Source organism: Anomaloglossus baeobatrachus, chromosome 6 (genome assembly GCF_048569485.1).
Source record: "Anomaloglossus baeobatrachus isolate aAnoBae1 chromosome 6, aAnoBae1.hap1, whole genome shotgun sequence".
NCBI classification, from domain to species: domain Eukaryota; kingdom Metazoa; phylum Chordata; class Amphibia; order Anura; family Aromobatidae; genus Anomaloglossus; species Anomaloglossus baeobatrachus.
The window spans coordinates 430,815,732-430,831,158 of NC_134358.1; the positions used below are offsets into that span (position 1 = coordinate 430,815,732).

Here is a 15,427-nt window from a genome sequence, read left to right on the forward strand (position 1 = left end):
TCTGAGAATACTGCACTCACACTGCCCCGGTCCAACCTAGGGCAGAGTGTGACCTGCAGTAACCTCATTCCAGAGCATGAGGGGAACACTCCGAGAACATATCCCCCATTTTCTAGAACAGCAGGCTCTCCATGTGAGGAGTGTGGCTGCAGATTACTGCATTCACGCTCCCCCGGTCCACAGTACAGCAGAATGCGCTGCAGAAAGCTCAGCGTCCCTGCTTGCAAGGAGCCAGCTGACAGACGCTGTCTTCTCATGCGCTGCCAGCTTTTCAGAAGGAGAAGGGATCGCAGGGACTGGAACAACAGCCAGGTACTGGGGAAAACCGGTGGGCGTCGGGAGATGAGCTGGCAGGTCCTGGGGACAACTTTTCTGTCGCATAATGCGACAGAAATAAGAGGAGGACAAATGTGGTCGCCGCGCAGCTGTGTGCGTTGCCATCTTGCATTCTCCGGAGGGGCTCTGGAGAACCGGAGGGGGCTCCGGGGGACCAGAGCTCCGGTATACCGGAGGAGGGCTCAGGGGGAGGACATTACTTTCCGACCTGAAATGTTTGTTCATTTCAGATCAGAGGGACATGGATGCAGAGCCAGCGGCAGTTTTCAGTGCGCTCTGGCGCCATTTTTAATGTTTCGGTTTGGGGATTTCTCTGGTACCGGGTGCCTTGGGGCTTATATTTCTTTCTTATGTGACATGTTTGATCACGTCAGATGAAAATGAAATCAGTTTTACCTTCCATTTCTTTTTTTCTTTAATGTGATCGGCTGTATACAGTGTATAACGGTGATCACATTATTGGGGTCCAAAAAAAAACACCGATTCATAATTTGGGGGGGGGGGTCTCAGCTACTTCCGGTAGCTGAAACCCCCAAGATTTTACATCGCTGGGGGGGTGCTACAGTCTTTTTTAGGCATGACGTCTTATAGCGTCGGAACAGAATAAGTACCCTAGTCGTTATGGGGTTAATGAAGTCATAAAGATTACCAGCGGCCATTGAGGGATTAACGGACACTTCTGTTTACAACACATAGATGAAAAATGTTAATTTATGAACAAAACAATGCATGAGGCAGAAGCTATTAATTTCAATAAACAAACCTCGAATCAGCATATAAAATAGAAATGTAACACATTTACAGTAGAGGTAGCTTTTTTTATTTTGGAAAAGAAAATTACCAGTGAAATAAATGGCAAAAATGATCAGTAGCACAATGGGAGAAAAAAAAAAAGTAGCAATATTAAAATACAAACTCATAGTTGGTGCTCATGTACCATAACTACACCATGGGCAGCAGGATTACCCTCCAACCCTTCTGTGTGCACAATATAATATGGGATAAATACAAAGCTTGTGATAGTACAAGATTTCGTGTATTCTACAGACCGTTAAGTCACAGTCAAGTAAAAAGAAGGATGAAGTGTTAAAAATACAAAAAGGTAGCACAGCTACTTGCCTTTTATTATTAAAATGATGTTTTTATACAAATCCATTCAACACAATTGATAAAAAAGACATAAATTATACATTGCATAAAAATGGTCATCCTAACACAACCTAGACCTCTTCACATCTTTGATTTCTCCGGAGTTCTTCCTCTTATTGGATATTGCGGAGGCTGCAGACTGTAGATACGGGACAGCATCTGGGAGACAATAGTTGTTGGGAGGAGGTGGTGGTTCCTAGCAATGGCAGGAATAGAGAAAAAAAAAAGAGGGGGTGTGAGGGGAGTGTGGATGAGGGGGAAAAAAAAAAAACCAAGTTATTTAAATAAAAATTCTGAAGGATTGTTATTTAGACACTACAATGCGCCTTTCCTGTAGCGCCTCCTAGGAATGTATGAATAAACTGACAACTAGCCAGTGGCTGACATGTTCAGTAGATATTGGACATTCAGAGATAATATCCACTAACAAGAAGATTGCTGATGCTCAGTCAAAAACAAAAAAACAAACAAAAAAAAAAAAACCACACAATCTGGGGCCCACACACTGCTACTAATGAATACATCACCTCCAGAATTGCTATACATGTATAAAAGGGGAAAAAAAAAAAAGGGTATTCCAATATCCTATCCCGATATGTAGTTGGAAAAATAATAATAATAGCAAATACCTCCAATTAGAAATGTAGTATAGTTCTCCTGATATAGCCCCATGTCTCTTAGCTCATGTGCAGGGCATTGCAGCTTAGGTCTCCATGGCCATGACCAAAAGCAACTTATTATGACTATATGCGTGGTCATAACCATGGAGACCTAAGGTCCTGCAATGCCCTGAAATATGGTAAGTGACATAGTGAATCAAAAGAACTATATTACATTTCTAATTGGAGGTATTTGCTAATAATATTATTATTACACCTACTACATATTGGGATCTTAGAGATGGGAATTCCCCTTTAAGGTATGTAAAGGGAATCTGTCAGCAGGTTTTTGCTTATTCATCTGAGAGCAGCATGATGTAGGCAAAGAGACTGAGTTCATCAACGTATCACTTAGATACTGTGTGCAGAAGTTTTGACAAAGTGAAAGATTTGATATTTTGCATGTAGCAGTGCTGGGAGAGCTGCCCCAGCCCACACCAGGCTTTTGAGTGTACATTTCCATAGACGGAAACTGCTAATCACAGAAGGGGAGTCAGATTCCATCTAAGGTCACCTTGTTGTGGTTGGATGGCTTTTCATTATTTTATTGAACGTGTGTGTGTGCGCGTGTGATATATTATATATATATATATATACACATATACATATACACATATGCACACATATATACACACAATCTATCTATACACAAAAACACAGTACCGTATATGCCGGCGTATAAGACGACTGGGCGTATAAGACGACCCCCAACTTCTGCCCTAAAAATATAGAATTTGGGATATACTGACTGTATAAGACTACCCCGCTCCCAAATGAAAAAAAGTCTGCTTTGATTGCAACATGTTAATTTTAATTCCGCGAGAGCCGTACAATGTTTTTAAAGGGCCATTGACAGATCAATTGCTCCAATGTTCACTTAGTACAGCAAGGAATGCTCCTCCCTGCTGTAAAAAAGCCACAACTGGACTGAAACAATGGTACTACACTCTGCTACAAACAGACACACACAACTCTGCTACAAACAGACAAACACACACAACTCTGCTACAAACAGACAAACACACACAACTCTGCTACAAACAGACAAACACACACAACTCTGCTACAAACAGACAAACACACACAACTCTGCTACAGACAAACACATACAACTCTGCTACATACAGACAAACACATACAACTCTGCTACATACAGACAAACACATACAACTCTGCTACATACAGACAAACACATACAACTCTGCTACATACAGACAAACACATACAACTCTGCTACATGCAGACAAACACACACAACTCTGCTACATACAGACAAACACATACAACTCTGCTACATACAGACAAACACATACAACTCTGCTACATACAGACAAACACGTACAACTCTGCTACATACAGACAAACACGTACAACTCTGCTACATACAGACAAACACGTACAACTCTGCTACATACAGACAAACACGTACAACTCTGCTACATACAGACAAACACGTACAACTCTGCTACATACAGACAAACACGTACAACTCTGCTACATACAGACAAACACGTACAACTCTGCTACATACAGACAAACACATACAACTCTGCTACATACAGACAAACACATACAACTCTGCTACATACAGACAAACACATACAACTCTGCTACATACAGACAAACACGTACAACTCTGCTACATACAGACAAACACGTACAACTCTGCTACATACAGACAAACACGTACAACTCTGCTACATACAGACAAACACGTACAACTCTGCTACATACAGACAAACACACACAACTCTGCTACATACAGACAAACACATACAACTCTGCTACATACAGACAAACACATACAACTCTGCTACATACAGACAAACACATACAACTCTGCTACATACAGACAAATACACACAACTCTGCTGCTCTGTGGGGCCTGCACCCGCGGCTCGGCGGGGGGAGGGGGATTGGCAGGGCATACATCTGGGGGGTTAGAAGCAGCTCACCGGGGCCCATAATGGGCACAAGTCCCCCTGTGTCAGATATCGCCCCCATAGTGCTGCCCATGGCCCCTATAGATCGCACAAGTCCCCCTGTGTCAGATATCGCCCCCATAGTGCTGCCCATGGCCCCTATATAGATCGCACAAGTCCCCCTGTGTCAGATATCGCCCCCATAGTGCTGCCCATGGCCACTATAGATTGCACAAGTCCCCCTGTGTCAGATATGGCCCCTAGGCTGCTTCCCATAGTAAAATAAAACCCTCTTTCCTTATCTCCTGCAGCGCTGATCTCCCTCCTGTCTGGCTCCGTGCTTCTGTTCTTCCACTTCCTGGTTGTCAGTGCGGTCATGTGATCGGCACAGCAGGCTGAGCTCTCTGCCTGATCACAGTGGAAGCAGGGACACAGGGAGAAACGCTGCAGGGGTAAGTAAAGCTTTTTTATTTTAGAATGAGCAGCAGCCTGGGGGCCAAATCTAACACAGGGGTGGGCATGTGCGATCACACTGGGACGCAGGCTCATATAATATGCACCGCTGCCCCAGCCCCCCACTGCGTGCGATTTCAGCACCATTGGAGGTGGACAGCGGCTGTGCATATTATATGAGCGGGTGCAGGAGATCAAAGGCTCTGCAGCCCGCAGCGTTCCCCTGTGCTCCAGAGCTGCTGCCCCCACCTCCCCTGGACGCTGCAATGTACATACACACCCCCCCCCCCCGTATATCCGGCGTATAAGACGACCCCCCACTGTAGCCATTATTTTAAGGGGGTAAAAAGTCGTCTTATACGCCAGTATATACGGTATATATATACACACACACACACACACAATACTATGGTGCTCAGTTGTCAATTTTTTATTTATTTTCTGTAAAGACATTCTCAGGAGGAATACTTGAGGGACTCCACAGCACACAATTCCAGCAAGTTTAAAGATGTGTTATTTTCAGAATAATTCACTACAGTCCTCATACCTTCATTAAGAAGTCTGCAATGTACTCCGGCTTTAAACAGTTCACCCCTTGTACGGCAGCTTCAGATATATTGACTTTAGCATCTTCAGGTTTCAACTTACTGAAATCTGCAAATAAGTGAGTTGCTTCTTTAAACAGAGAGGGGGAATAGCCGGCAAATACCTAGAAATACCCAAAATGACAAAGAGAAAAGATTTTTATAAGACTATAAAGATAGAAATGCTATTCAGCTATTCAGACACGTACAATAAAGAAAAAATACATCAAGCAATCATCAGTTGCCAACAGTACATTTACCAGGGATCGGAATATGAACTATATTTAGTGGCAGAAAGAGGCAAAGACAACAGTTAGTTACTTCTCTCAAGAACGCTCATTAACCATATATTAACGAATAGCTCCCGTTGTATTAGAAATGTAATAGATGAAGGTTACTGTAAGTATAAAGTCTTTTACTAATGAATTTCTCTACATATTTGTTCCTCTATTAGAGATGCTTCAAAGCATAAATTCCTTTTGTCACTGATCTGCACAACCCAGTTGGGGCTACATGAATATTCTCTTTTATAACTATTACTTTGTGCAAATGTTAAGTAAATTGATATTTACATTTTTAATATGTATTCTTCTCTTTGGGTGCCACAATTATCTAAATATGATCTGAATGACAACATTTCTTGCTAACCTTTAACGCTAGAACTTGTAAATTGTACTTAGAGGTGTATGTCTTAAAAACAAACAAGACACTATAGAGAAAAAGACCTTTGCGCCTCCAGACTGTAGAAGACGTTTAAATCCTGCTTCTTTTGCTTGGTCAACATTTAATATTACTCTCCATCCACTGAAAGCTCCCTGAAAAGGGTTAAAAATACAGTTTTAGTAGAATGACAACTTAGGTAACATAAGAAATACTAAAGTGCAACTTGAAATTATTATATACTGTAGTAATTGCATATGTGAACCTTTAGGACAACTCCACTAGCACACAATAAGATGTGATAAGTATCTTCAAAGACCGAGGTATCATTCCATATCTGTGCCAATGATGCCGAGGTGGTTACACTTACCACTCAACAATAAATGATACATTTTAGTTCTAGAACAGCCCACCATTCACAGAATGTGCTTATCTCACCTCTGCACTGCTGGAGTCTTGCTTTATCCTCTGTAGCTTCCTCCTCCACCTCATCGCTGCCTCCGCCAGCATACGTTGCTGAGGATTAATGCCGCTAACAGCATTTAATACTGTCGTGCTTCCCCATTCATAATCGTCTTCCTGGAGGAACAAACATCCATTCATACAGCCACCAATAAGCAGTAAACCTTATTAAATCTTTCATGCTTAAATTGACTTGCTCCACATACGCCGTAGAATAAACACTTCCTTCATGATCAATTTTACCCTTGCTGATAGAGGCGTGGGACACCAACAGTCCACCATATATAGATTTTTTTATTTGCATATGAAAAAAATGTATGATATATGGTAAAACTAGATCTATAGCCTAAGTAATGATGAAAACTGGATCTGCCACAAATCATGAAAAGTCTTCCATTTCGCAGACTTGTAAATAAGGACTTATTATTTGTAGAATGGAGAAGTAGTTTAACTCATTTCAACATAGAATTGTTTTTACCAATATTTTTGTTGTAGAAACCGTAGTGTAGCAACTAGTCAAGGTACATATAAAAATAATAAGAAAGTACAAACTAAATGTAATTATTGTAGAAAAAATACCCTGACTATAAATAAAAAAATTGCAAGTGCTTAATAAACAGGGTACTTAGTATATTCATTTTTGCAAAAAGGTAAGAAGCTGTCTCACATCGTCACGGTGTACCCATCTGAGACAGTCCATAACCTACTAAAGTTAAAAACATATTCTGTACCTGACTAGTGTCATGTCAAAACTTCAATATGGATGGTAAAGTGGTTAGCTGGGTCCCAGATTAAATACACAGCAAAAAGTGAGAAGCAGGTAATTGTTCAGCTTCAGTATCAGGAGGGCTGCACCCCCAACTTGCATTAAAGCAAGATAACAGACAGCCCTCCTGATACTGAGGCTGAACAATTACCTGCTTCTCACTTTTTGCTGTGTATTTAATCTGGGACCCAGCTAACCACTTTACCATCCATATTGAAGTTTTGACATGACACTAGTCAGGTACAGAATATGTTTTTAACTTTAGTAGGTTAGGGACTGTCTCAGATGGGTACACCGTGACGAGGTGAGACAGATTCTTACCTTTTTGCAAAAATGTATATACTAAGTACCCTGTTTATTAAGCACTTGCAATTTATTTATTTATAGTCAGGGTATTTTTTCTACAATTTTCTCCTTGTTTTTTTTTTTCTAGTCTTGAGGCTGCAATTCACATGCTTGTAATGTTGCATGTTTATTGAACATTTGTCACAGCTCAGTTTTTTGGTTTAAATGTAATTACTGTACCCTCACAGGGGCGGACTGGCCCACCAGGAGGTCGGGAGAACTCCCGGTGGGCCCCTGCTATTGATGGCCACGCCCCATAGGCCCCGCCCCCCTACGGCCGGTAATTTCACTAATCATATCGGCACATTGCCGATATGATTAGTGACAATCCCATTCCCTGTGAAGCGGCAAGCAGGGAGAGCGATCTCCAGCTCTGCCTGCTGTCACTGTCAGTGCCGCTCTGACTCATCTGCGCAGCGACACTGCAGGAGGAGGCAGTCTCAGAGCGATGACTGCTTCCTTCCTGTGCTGGCAGCATGGCACTGCGGAGGACGGACCCGACGTCGCCCCAGGCCAGACTGCAGGAGCAGCAGCACGTGAGTATAGAAGGCGGGGGCCCAGGGGGGGGTGAGCAGGGGGCCCAGGGGAGAGAGCGGGGGCCCACGGGGGCAAGCAGGGGGCCCAGGGAAGCGAGCAGGGGCCCAAGGGGGGGCTCTTTCCCTTACCAGTCACCTACCTGGGGCTAGGCCAGGGGTCCCCAGACAGTGCTCCAGGCGCCTCCACCATCCCATCTGTCCTGCATGGCCGCCATCAGGGCATTACTACTGTTACTCCTGTAGGGGGCCCGGTGAGCAGAAGCCAGAAGGGGGGCCCCGCTGCCAGCCCGGGCCCCTCCGCTTTCATTCATCTGCTCACCGGGCCTCAAGGGCAGGGGCCACCATTAGGGCAATGAGGGGGGCCTGGGCCGCTCATAGAGAGCTGCCAGCTCTCTTCCTGCTTTGCAGAGCAAGACAGGAAAGGAAACGTACCGGACCACAACGGAGGCTGCAGGAGCTGAAAAGGTGAAGTTCCTGTAAATTCAGGACCTTCCATGTCAGCTGACTAACCATGTGCCTGCTCTCATGACAGGAAAAGTGATTGGAACTGCTGCAGCCTCTCTGCAGATCCCAGTGTCTCATCTGCTCTGCACCATCTGGAACTGCAAGATGAAGTAATGTGTGCCTGTTGTAGGGTTGTGTGTGTGTGTGGACAGGCTGTGTGTAATATGTGGTGCTGCAGCCTGTGTGTGTGTGTGTACAGGCTGTGTGTAATATGTGGTGCTGCAGCCTGTGTGAGTGTGTGTGTACAGGCCGTCTGTAATATGTGGTGCTGCAGCCTGTGTGTGTGTGTACAGGCTGTGTGTAATATGTGGTGCTGCAGCCTGTGTGTGTGTGTGTGTGTGTGTGTACAGGCTGTGTGTAATATGTGGTGCTGCAGCCTGTGTGTATATGTGTACAGGCTGTGTGTAATATGTGGTGCTGCAGCCTGTGTGTGTATATGTGTACAGGCTGTGTGTAATATGTGGTGCTGCAGCCTGTGTGTGTGTGTGTGTGTGTGTGTGTGTGTGTACAGGCTGTGTGTAATATGGGGTGCTGCAGCCTGTGTGTGTATATGTGTACAGGCTGTGTGTAATATGTGGTGCTGCAGCTTGTGTGTGTATATGTGTACACGCTGTGTGTAATATGTGGTGCTGCAGCCTGTGTGTGTGTGTGTGTGTGTGTGTGTGTGTACAGGCTGTGTGTAATATGTGGTGCTGCAGCCTGTGTGTGTGTGTGTACAGGCTGTGTGTAATATGTGGTGCTGCAGCCTGTGTGTGTGTGGACAGGCTGTGTGTAATATGTGGTGCTGCAGCCTGTGTGTGTATATGTGTACAGGCTGTGTGTAATATGGGGTGCTGCAGCCTGTGTGTGTATATGTGTACAGGCTGTGTGTAATATGGGGTGCTGCAGCCTGTGTGTGTGTGGACAGGCTGTGTGTAATATGTGGTGCTGCAGCCTGTGTGTGTATATGTGTACAGGCTGTGTGTAATATGGAGTGCTGCAGCCTGTGTGTGTATATGTGTACAGGCTGTGTGTAATATGGGGTGCTGCAGCCTGTGTGTGTGTGTTTGTGTGTGTGTGGGTGTACAGGCTGTGTGTAATATGTGGTGCTGCAGCCTCTGTGTGTGTGTGTGTGTGTGTGTGTGTGTACAGGCTGTGTGTAATATGGGGTGCTGCAGCCTGTGTGTGTATATGTGTACAGGCTGTGTGTAATATGTGGTGCTGCAGCCTGTGTGTGTGTGTGTGTGTACAGGCTGTGTGTAATATGTGGTGCTGCAGCCTGTGTGTGTATATGTGTACAGGCTGTGTGTAATATGTGGTGCTGCAGCCTGTGTGTGTGTGTGTGTGTGTGTGTACAGGCTGTGTGTAATATGGGGTGCTGCAGCCTGTGTGTGTATATGTGTACAGGCTGTGTGTAATATGTGGTGCTGCAGCTTGTGTGTGTATATGTGTACACGCTGTGTGTAATATGTGGTGCTGCAGCCTGTGTGTGTGTGTGTGTGTGTGTGTACAGGCTGTGTGTAATATGTGGTGCTGCAGCCTGTGTGTGTGTACAGGCTGTGTGTAATATGTGGTGCTGCAGCCTGTGTGTGTGTATGTGTACAGGCTGTGTGTAATATGGGGTGCTGCAGCCTGTGTGTGTATATGTGTACAGGCTGTGTGTAATATGGGGTGCTGCAGCCTGTGTGTGTATATGTGTACAGGCTGTGTGTAATATGGGGTGCTGCAGCCTGTGTGTGTGTGTTTGTGTGTGTGTGGGTGTACAGGCTGTGTGTAATATGTGGTGCTGCAGCCTCTGTGTGTGTGTGTGTGTGTGTGTGTGTGTACAGGCTGTGTGTAATATGGGGTGCTGCAGCCTGTGTGTGTATATGTGTACAGGCTGTGTGTAATATGTGGTGCTGCAGCCTGTGTGTGTGTGTACAGGCTGTGTGTAATATGTGGTGCTGCAGCCTGTGTGTGTGTGTGTGTGTGTGTGTGTACAGGCTGTGTGTAATATGTGGTGCTGCAGTCTGTGTGTGTGTGTGTGTGTACAGGCTGTGTGTAATATGTGGTGCTGCCGCCTGTGTGTGTGTGTGTGTGTGTGTGTACAGGCTGTGTGTAATATGTGATGCTGCAGCCTGTGTGTGTATATGTGTACAGGCTGTGTGTAATATGGGGTGCTGCAGCCTGTGTGTGTATATGTGTACAGGCTGTGTGTAATATGTGGTGCTGCAGCCTGTGTGTGTGTGTGTGTGTACAGGCTGTGTGTAATATGTGGTGCTGCAGCCTGTGTGTATATGTGTACAGGCTGTGTGTAATATGTGGTGCTGCAGCCTGTGTGTGTATATGTGTACAGGCTGTATGTAATATGTGGTGCTGCAGCCTGTGTGTGTGTGTGTGTGTGTGTGTGTGTGTGTGTGTGTGTGTGTGTGTACAGGCTGTGTGTAATATGGGGTGCTGCAGCCTGTGTGTGTGTGTGTACAGGCTGTGTGTAATATGTGGTGCTGCAGCCTGTGTGTGTATATGTGTACAGGCTGTGTGTAATATGTGGTGCTGCAGCCTGTGTGTGTGTGTGTGTGTGTGTACAGGCTGTGTGTAATATGGGGTGCTGCAGCCTGTGTGTGTATATGTGTACAGGCTGTGTGTAATATGTGGTGCTGCAGCTTGTGTGTGTATATGTGTACACGCTGTGTGTAATATGTGGTGCTGCAGCCTGTGTGTGTGTGTGTGTGTGTGTGTGTGTGTACAGGCTGTGTGTAATATGTGGTGCTGCAGCCTGTGTGTGTGTGTACAGGCTGTGTGTAATATGTGGTGCTGCAGCCTGTGTGTGTGTGGACAGGCTGTGTGTAATATGTGGTGCTGCAGCCTGTGTGTGTATATGTGTACAGGCTGTGTGTAATATGGGGTGCTGCAGCCTGTGTGTGTATATGTGTACAGGCTGTGTGTAATATGGGGTGCTGCAGCCTGTGTGTGTGTGTTTGTGTGTGTGTACAGGCTGTGTGTAATATGTGGTGCTGCAGCCTCTGTGTGTGTGTGTGTGTGTGTACAGGCTGTGTGTAATATGGGGTGCTGCAGCCTGTGTGTGTATATGTGTACAGGCTGTGTGTAATATGTGGTGCTGCAGCCTGTGTGTGTGTGTGTGTGTGTACAGGCTGTGTGTAATATGTGGTGCTGCAGTCTGTGTGTGTGTGTGTGTGTACAGGCTGTGTGTAATATGGGGTGCTGCCGCCTGTGTGTGTGTACAGGCTGTGTGTAATATGTGATGCTGCAGCCTGTGTGTGGACAGGCTGTGTGTAATATGTGGTGCTGCAGCCTGTGTGTGTATGTGTACAGGCTGTGTGTAATATGGGGTGCTGCAGCCTGTGTGTGTATATGTGTACAGGCTGTGTGTAATATGGGGTGCTGCAGCCTGTGTGTGTATATGTGTACAGGCTGTGTGTAATATGTGGTGCTGCAGCCTGTGTGTGTGTGTACAGGCTGTGTGTAATGAAGGGAATTTTGTTTACTTACCGTAAATTCCTTTTCTTCTAGCTCCTATTGGGAGACCCAGACAATTGGGTGTATAGCTTCTGCCTCCGGAGGCCACACAAAGTATTACACTTTAAAAAGTGTAACCCCTCCCCTCTGCCTATACAACCTCCCGTGCATCACGGGCTCCTCAGTTTTGGTGCAAAAGCAGGAAGGAGGAAAGTTATAAATTGGTCTAAGGTAAATTCAATCCGAAGGATGTTCGGAGAACTGAACCATGAACCAAAAGAACAATTCAACATGAACAACATGTGTACACAAAAGAACAACAGCCCGAAGGGAACAGGGGCGGGTGCTGGGTCTCCCAATAGGAGCTAGAAGAAAAGGAATTTACGGTAAGTAAACAAAATTCCCTTCTTCTTTGTCGCTCCATTGGGAGACCCAGACAATTGGGGCGTCCAAAAGCAGTCCCTAGGTGGGTAAAAGAATACCCCAATAAAAAGAGCCGACAACGGCTCCCTCTTACAGGTGGGCAACCGCCGCCTGAAGGACTCGCCTACCTAGGCTGGCATCTGCCGAAGCATAGGCATGCACCTGATAGTGTTTCGTGAAAGTGTGCAGGCTCGACCAGGTAGCCGCCTGACACACCTGCTGAGCCGTAGCCTGGTGCCGCAATGCCCAGGATGCACCCACGGCTCTGGTAGAATGGGCTTTTAGCCCTGAAGGAATCGGAAGCCCAGAAGAACGGTAGGCTTCAAGAATCGGTTCCTTGATCCACCGAGCCAAGGTTGACTTGGAAGCCTGCGACCCCTTACGCTGGCCAGCGACAAGGACAAAGAGCGCATCAGAACGGCGCAGGGGCGCCGTGCGAGAAATGTAGAGCCGGAGTGCTCTCACTAGATCTAACAAGTGCAAATCCTTTTCACATTGGTGAACTGGATGAGGGCAAAATGAAGGCAAGGAGATATCCTGATTGAGATGAAAAGGGGATACCACCTTAGGGAGAAATTCCGGGACCGGACGCAGAACCACCTTATCCTGGTGAAAAACCAGGAAGGGGGCTTTGCATGACAGCGCTGCCAACTCCGACACTCTACGGAGTGATGTAACTGCCACTAGAAATGCCACCTTCTGTGAAAGACGTGATAGAGAGACATCCCGCAGTGGCTCGAAAGGTGGCTTCTGAAGAGCCTTTAGCACTCTGTTAAGATCCCATGGTTCCAGCGGCCTCTTGTAAGGTGGGACTATGTGGCAAACTCCCTGCAGGAACGTGCGGACCTGCGGAAGCCTGGCTAGACGCTTTTGAAAAAACACGGAAAGCGCCGATACTTGTCCCTTGAGAGAACCGAGAGACAAACCCTTGTCCATTCCTGATTGAAGGAAGGAAAGAAAAGTGGGCAAGGCAAACGGCCAGGGGGTAAAACCCTGATCAGAGCACCAGGATAAGAAGATCCTCCAAGTCCTGTGATAGATCTTGGCTGACGTTGGTTTCCTGGCCTGTCTCATAGTGGCAATGACATCTTGAGATAACCCTGAGGACGCTAGGAGCCAGGACTCAATGGCCACACAGTCAGGTTGAGGGCCGCAGAATTCAGATGGAAAAATGGCCCTTGAGACAGCAAGTCTGGGAGTGCCCACGGTTGACCCACCGTGAGGTGCCACAGATCCGGGTACCACGACCTCCTCGGCCAGTCTGGAGCGACGAGGATGGCGCGGCGGCAGTCGGACCTGATCTTGCGTAACACTCTGGGCAGCAGTGCCAGAGGAGGAAATACATAAGGCAGTCGAAACTGCGACCAATCCTGAACTAATGCGTCCGCCGCCAGAGCTCTGTGATCTTGAGACCGTGCCATGAATGCCGGGACTTTGCTGTTGTGCCGAGACGCCATGAGGTCGACGTCCGGCGTCCCCCAGCGGCAACAGATCTCTTGAAACACGTCCGGGTGAAGAGACCATTCCCCTGCGTCCATGCCCTGGCGGCTGAGAAAGTCTGCTTCCCAGTTTTCTACGCCCGGGATGTGAACTGCGGAGATGGTGGAGGCTGTGGCCTCCGCCCACAGCAGAATCCGCCGAACTTCTTGGAAGGCTTGACGGCTGCGCGTGCCGCCCAGGTGGTTGATGTACGCGACCGCCGTGGCGTTGTCCGACTGTATGCGGATCTGCCTGCCCTCCAGCCACCGATGGAACGCCTTTAGAGCTAGGTACACTGCCCTTATCTCCAGAACATTGATCTGAAGGGAGGACTCTGTCGGAGTCCAGGTTCCCTGAGCCCTGTGGTGGAGAAAAACCGCTCCCCATCCTGACAGACTCGCGTCCGTCGTGACCACAGCCCAGGATGGGGGCAGGAAGGATTTTCCCTTCGACAGAGAAGTGGGAAGAAGCCACCACTGAAGAGAGGTTTTGGCTGCCAGAGAAAGGGAGACGTTCCTGTCTAGGGACGTCGACCTCCTGTCCCATTTGCGGAGAATGTCCCATTGGAGTGGACGCAGATGAAACTGCGCAAAAGGGACTGCCTCCATCGCTGCCACCATCTTCCCCAGGAAGTGCATGAGGCACCTCAAGGGGTGTGACTGGGCCCAAAGGAGAGAGTGCACCCCAGCTTGCAGCGAACACTGTTTGTCCAGCGGAAGCTTGACTATCGCTGAGAGAGTATGAAACTCCATCCCGAGGTAAGTCAGTGATTGGGCCGGAGTCAATTTTGACTTTGGGAAATTGATGATCCACCCGAACCTCTGGAGAGTCTCCAGAGCAACGGTCAGGCTGTGTTGACATGCCACCCGGGAGGGTGCCTTGACCAGGAGATCGTCTAAGTAAGGTGTCACAAACCACCGGGGGGGTCACTCAGAAATCCCCCGCGCTGGCTACCAGTACGTCACAATCGGGGGGTAACAAGTGGGGGTCACCCCTCCTTTATACCTCCCGACCGACCGACAGAGCACGTGACGCGCTCTCTAGCGCCCCTCTTATAGTCAGGCCAATTATGGAATTGCCCGACCATAAGCCAGGAGGCCGCTATACTACTTATGCCGATTATTGAAGGGTCCCCGGTGAGAGTAAGGTATATATTCCCCCGACCTCCGCGGGCGGAATATATAAAATCTCCCCGAATCTCACTGGCCTCCCCACAATAATCCTTGGCACAATTCGCTGCCACCAACCGATTTACGGTAACTATTAGCCGAACACACAGACGTGGGATTCAAGATCGAGATAACAGAACAGCCCAAGATTAATTATATAATTTAATCAGCCTAAAGCACACTAGAAACTACAATATATACAATAGGGAATCTACAGAATATACATATGTCAGAGTACAGTTACAATCAAAGCATGGGTTGCAAACAGGCATACACAGTTCCAGCAGTTACCTTGTTGCGTCTGGCCACAGGGGGGCGCTGTAGACCAGGTTTCCAGGAACTCCCACAGATGTTTCCTACACGTGACCCCCAGCGAAAGAACACTGGAAAATGGCCGAAGTAGGGTTATCAACCTGGGCAGATCCAGGTCCCCTCCTACCTTAGTGACCTCACAGGGAAGCACTGCCACTCCCCCTGCATGGATCAGAATTATCCAGCAAAGGGGATATTGGCCATAACTTTGCCTGGGAGCGTCGTAGGCAGAC

General features: G+C 47.2%; 1 protein-coding gene across 4 annotated transcripts in view; it reads right to left on the reverse strand.

Moving 5' to 3' along the window:
- Positions 1-1,139: 1,139 nt before the first annotated feature.
- The window catches only part of TOPBP1 (DNA topoisomerase II binding protein 1), a 179,434-nt gene continuing 165,146 nt past the window's right edge, over positions 1,140-15,427 (reverse strand). For all 4 annotated transcript variants that reach the window (XM_075315198.1, XM_075315200.1, XM_075315199.1 and 1 more), the window contains 4 exons: positions 6,202-6,342; positions 5,829-5,918; positions 5,067-5,228; positions 1,140-1,681 (listed from right to left, as the gene is read on the reverse strand). In XM_075315198.1, the coding sequence (XP_075171313.1) occupies positions 1,547-1,681; positions 5,067-5,228; positions 5,829-5,918; positions 6,202-6,342 (528 nt within the window). In that variant the 3' untranslated portion in view covers positions 1,140-1,546. The remainder of the gene's footprint in view (positions 1,682-5,066; positions 5,229-5,828; positions 5,919-6,201; positions 6,343-15,427) is intronic.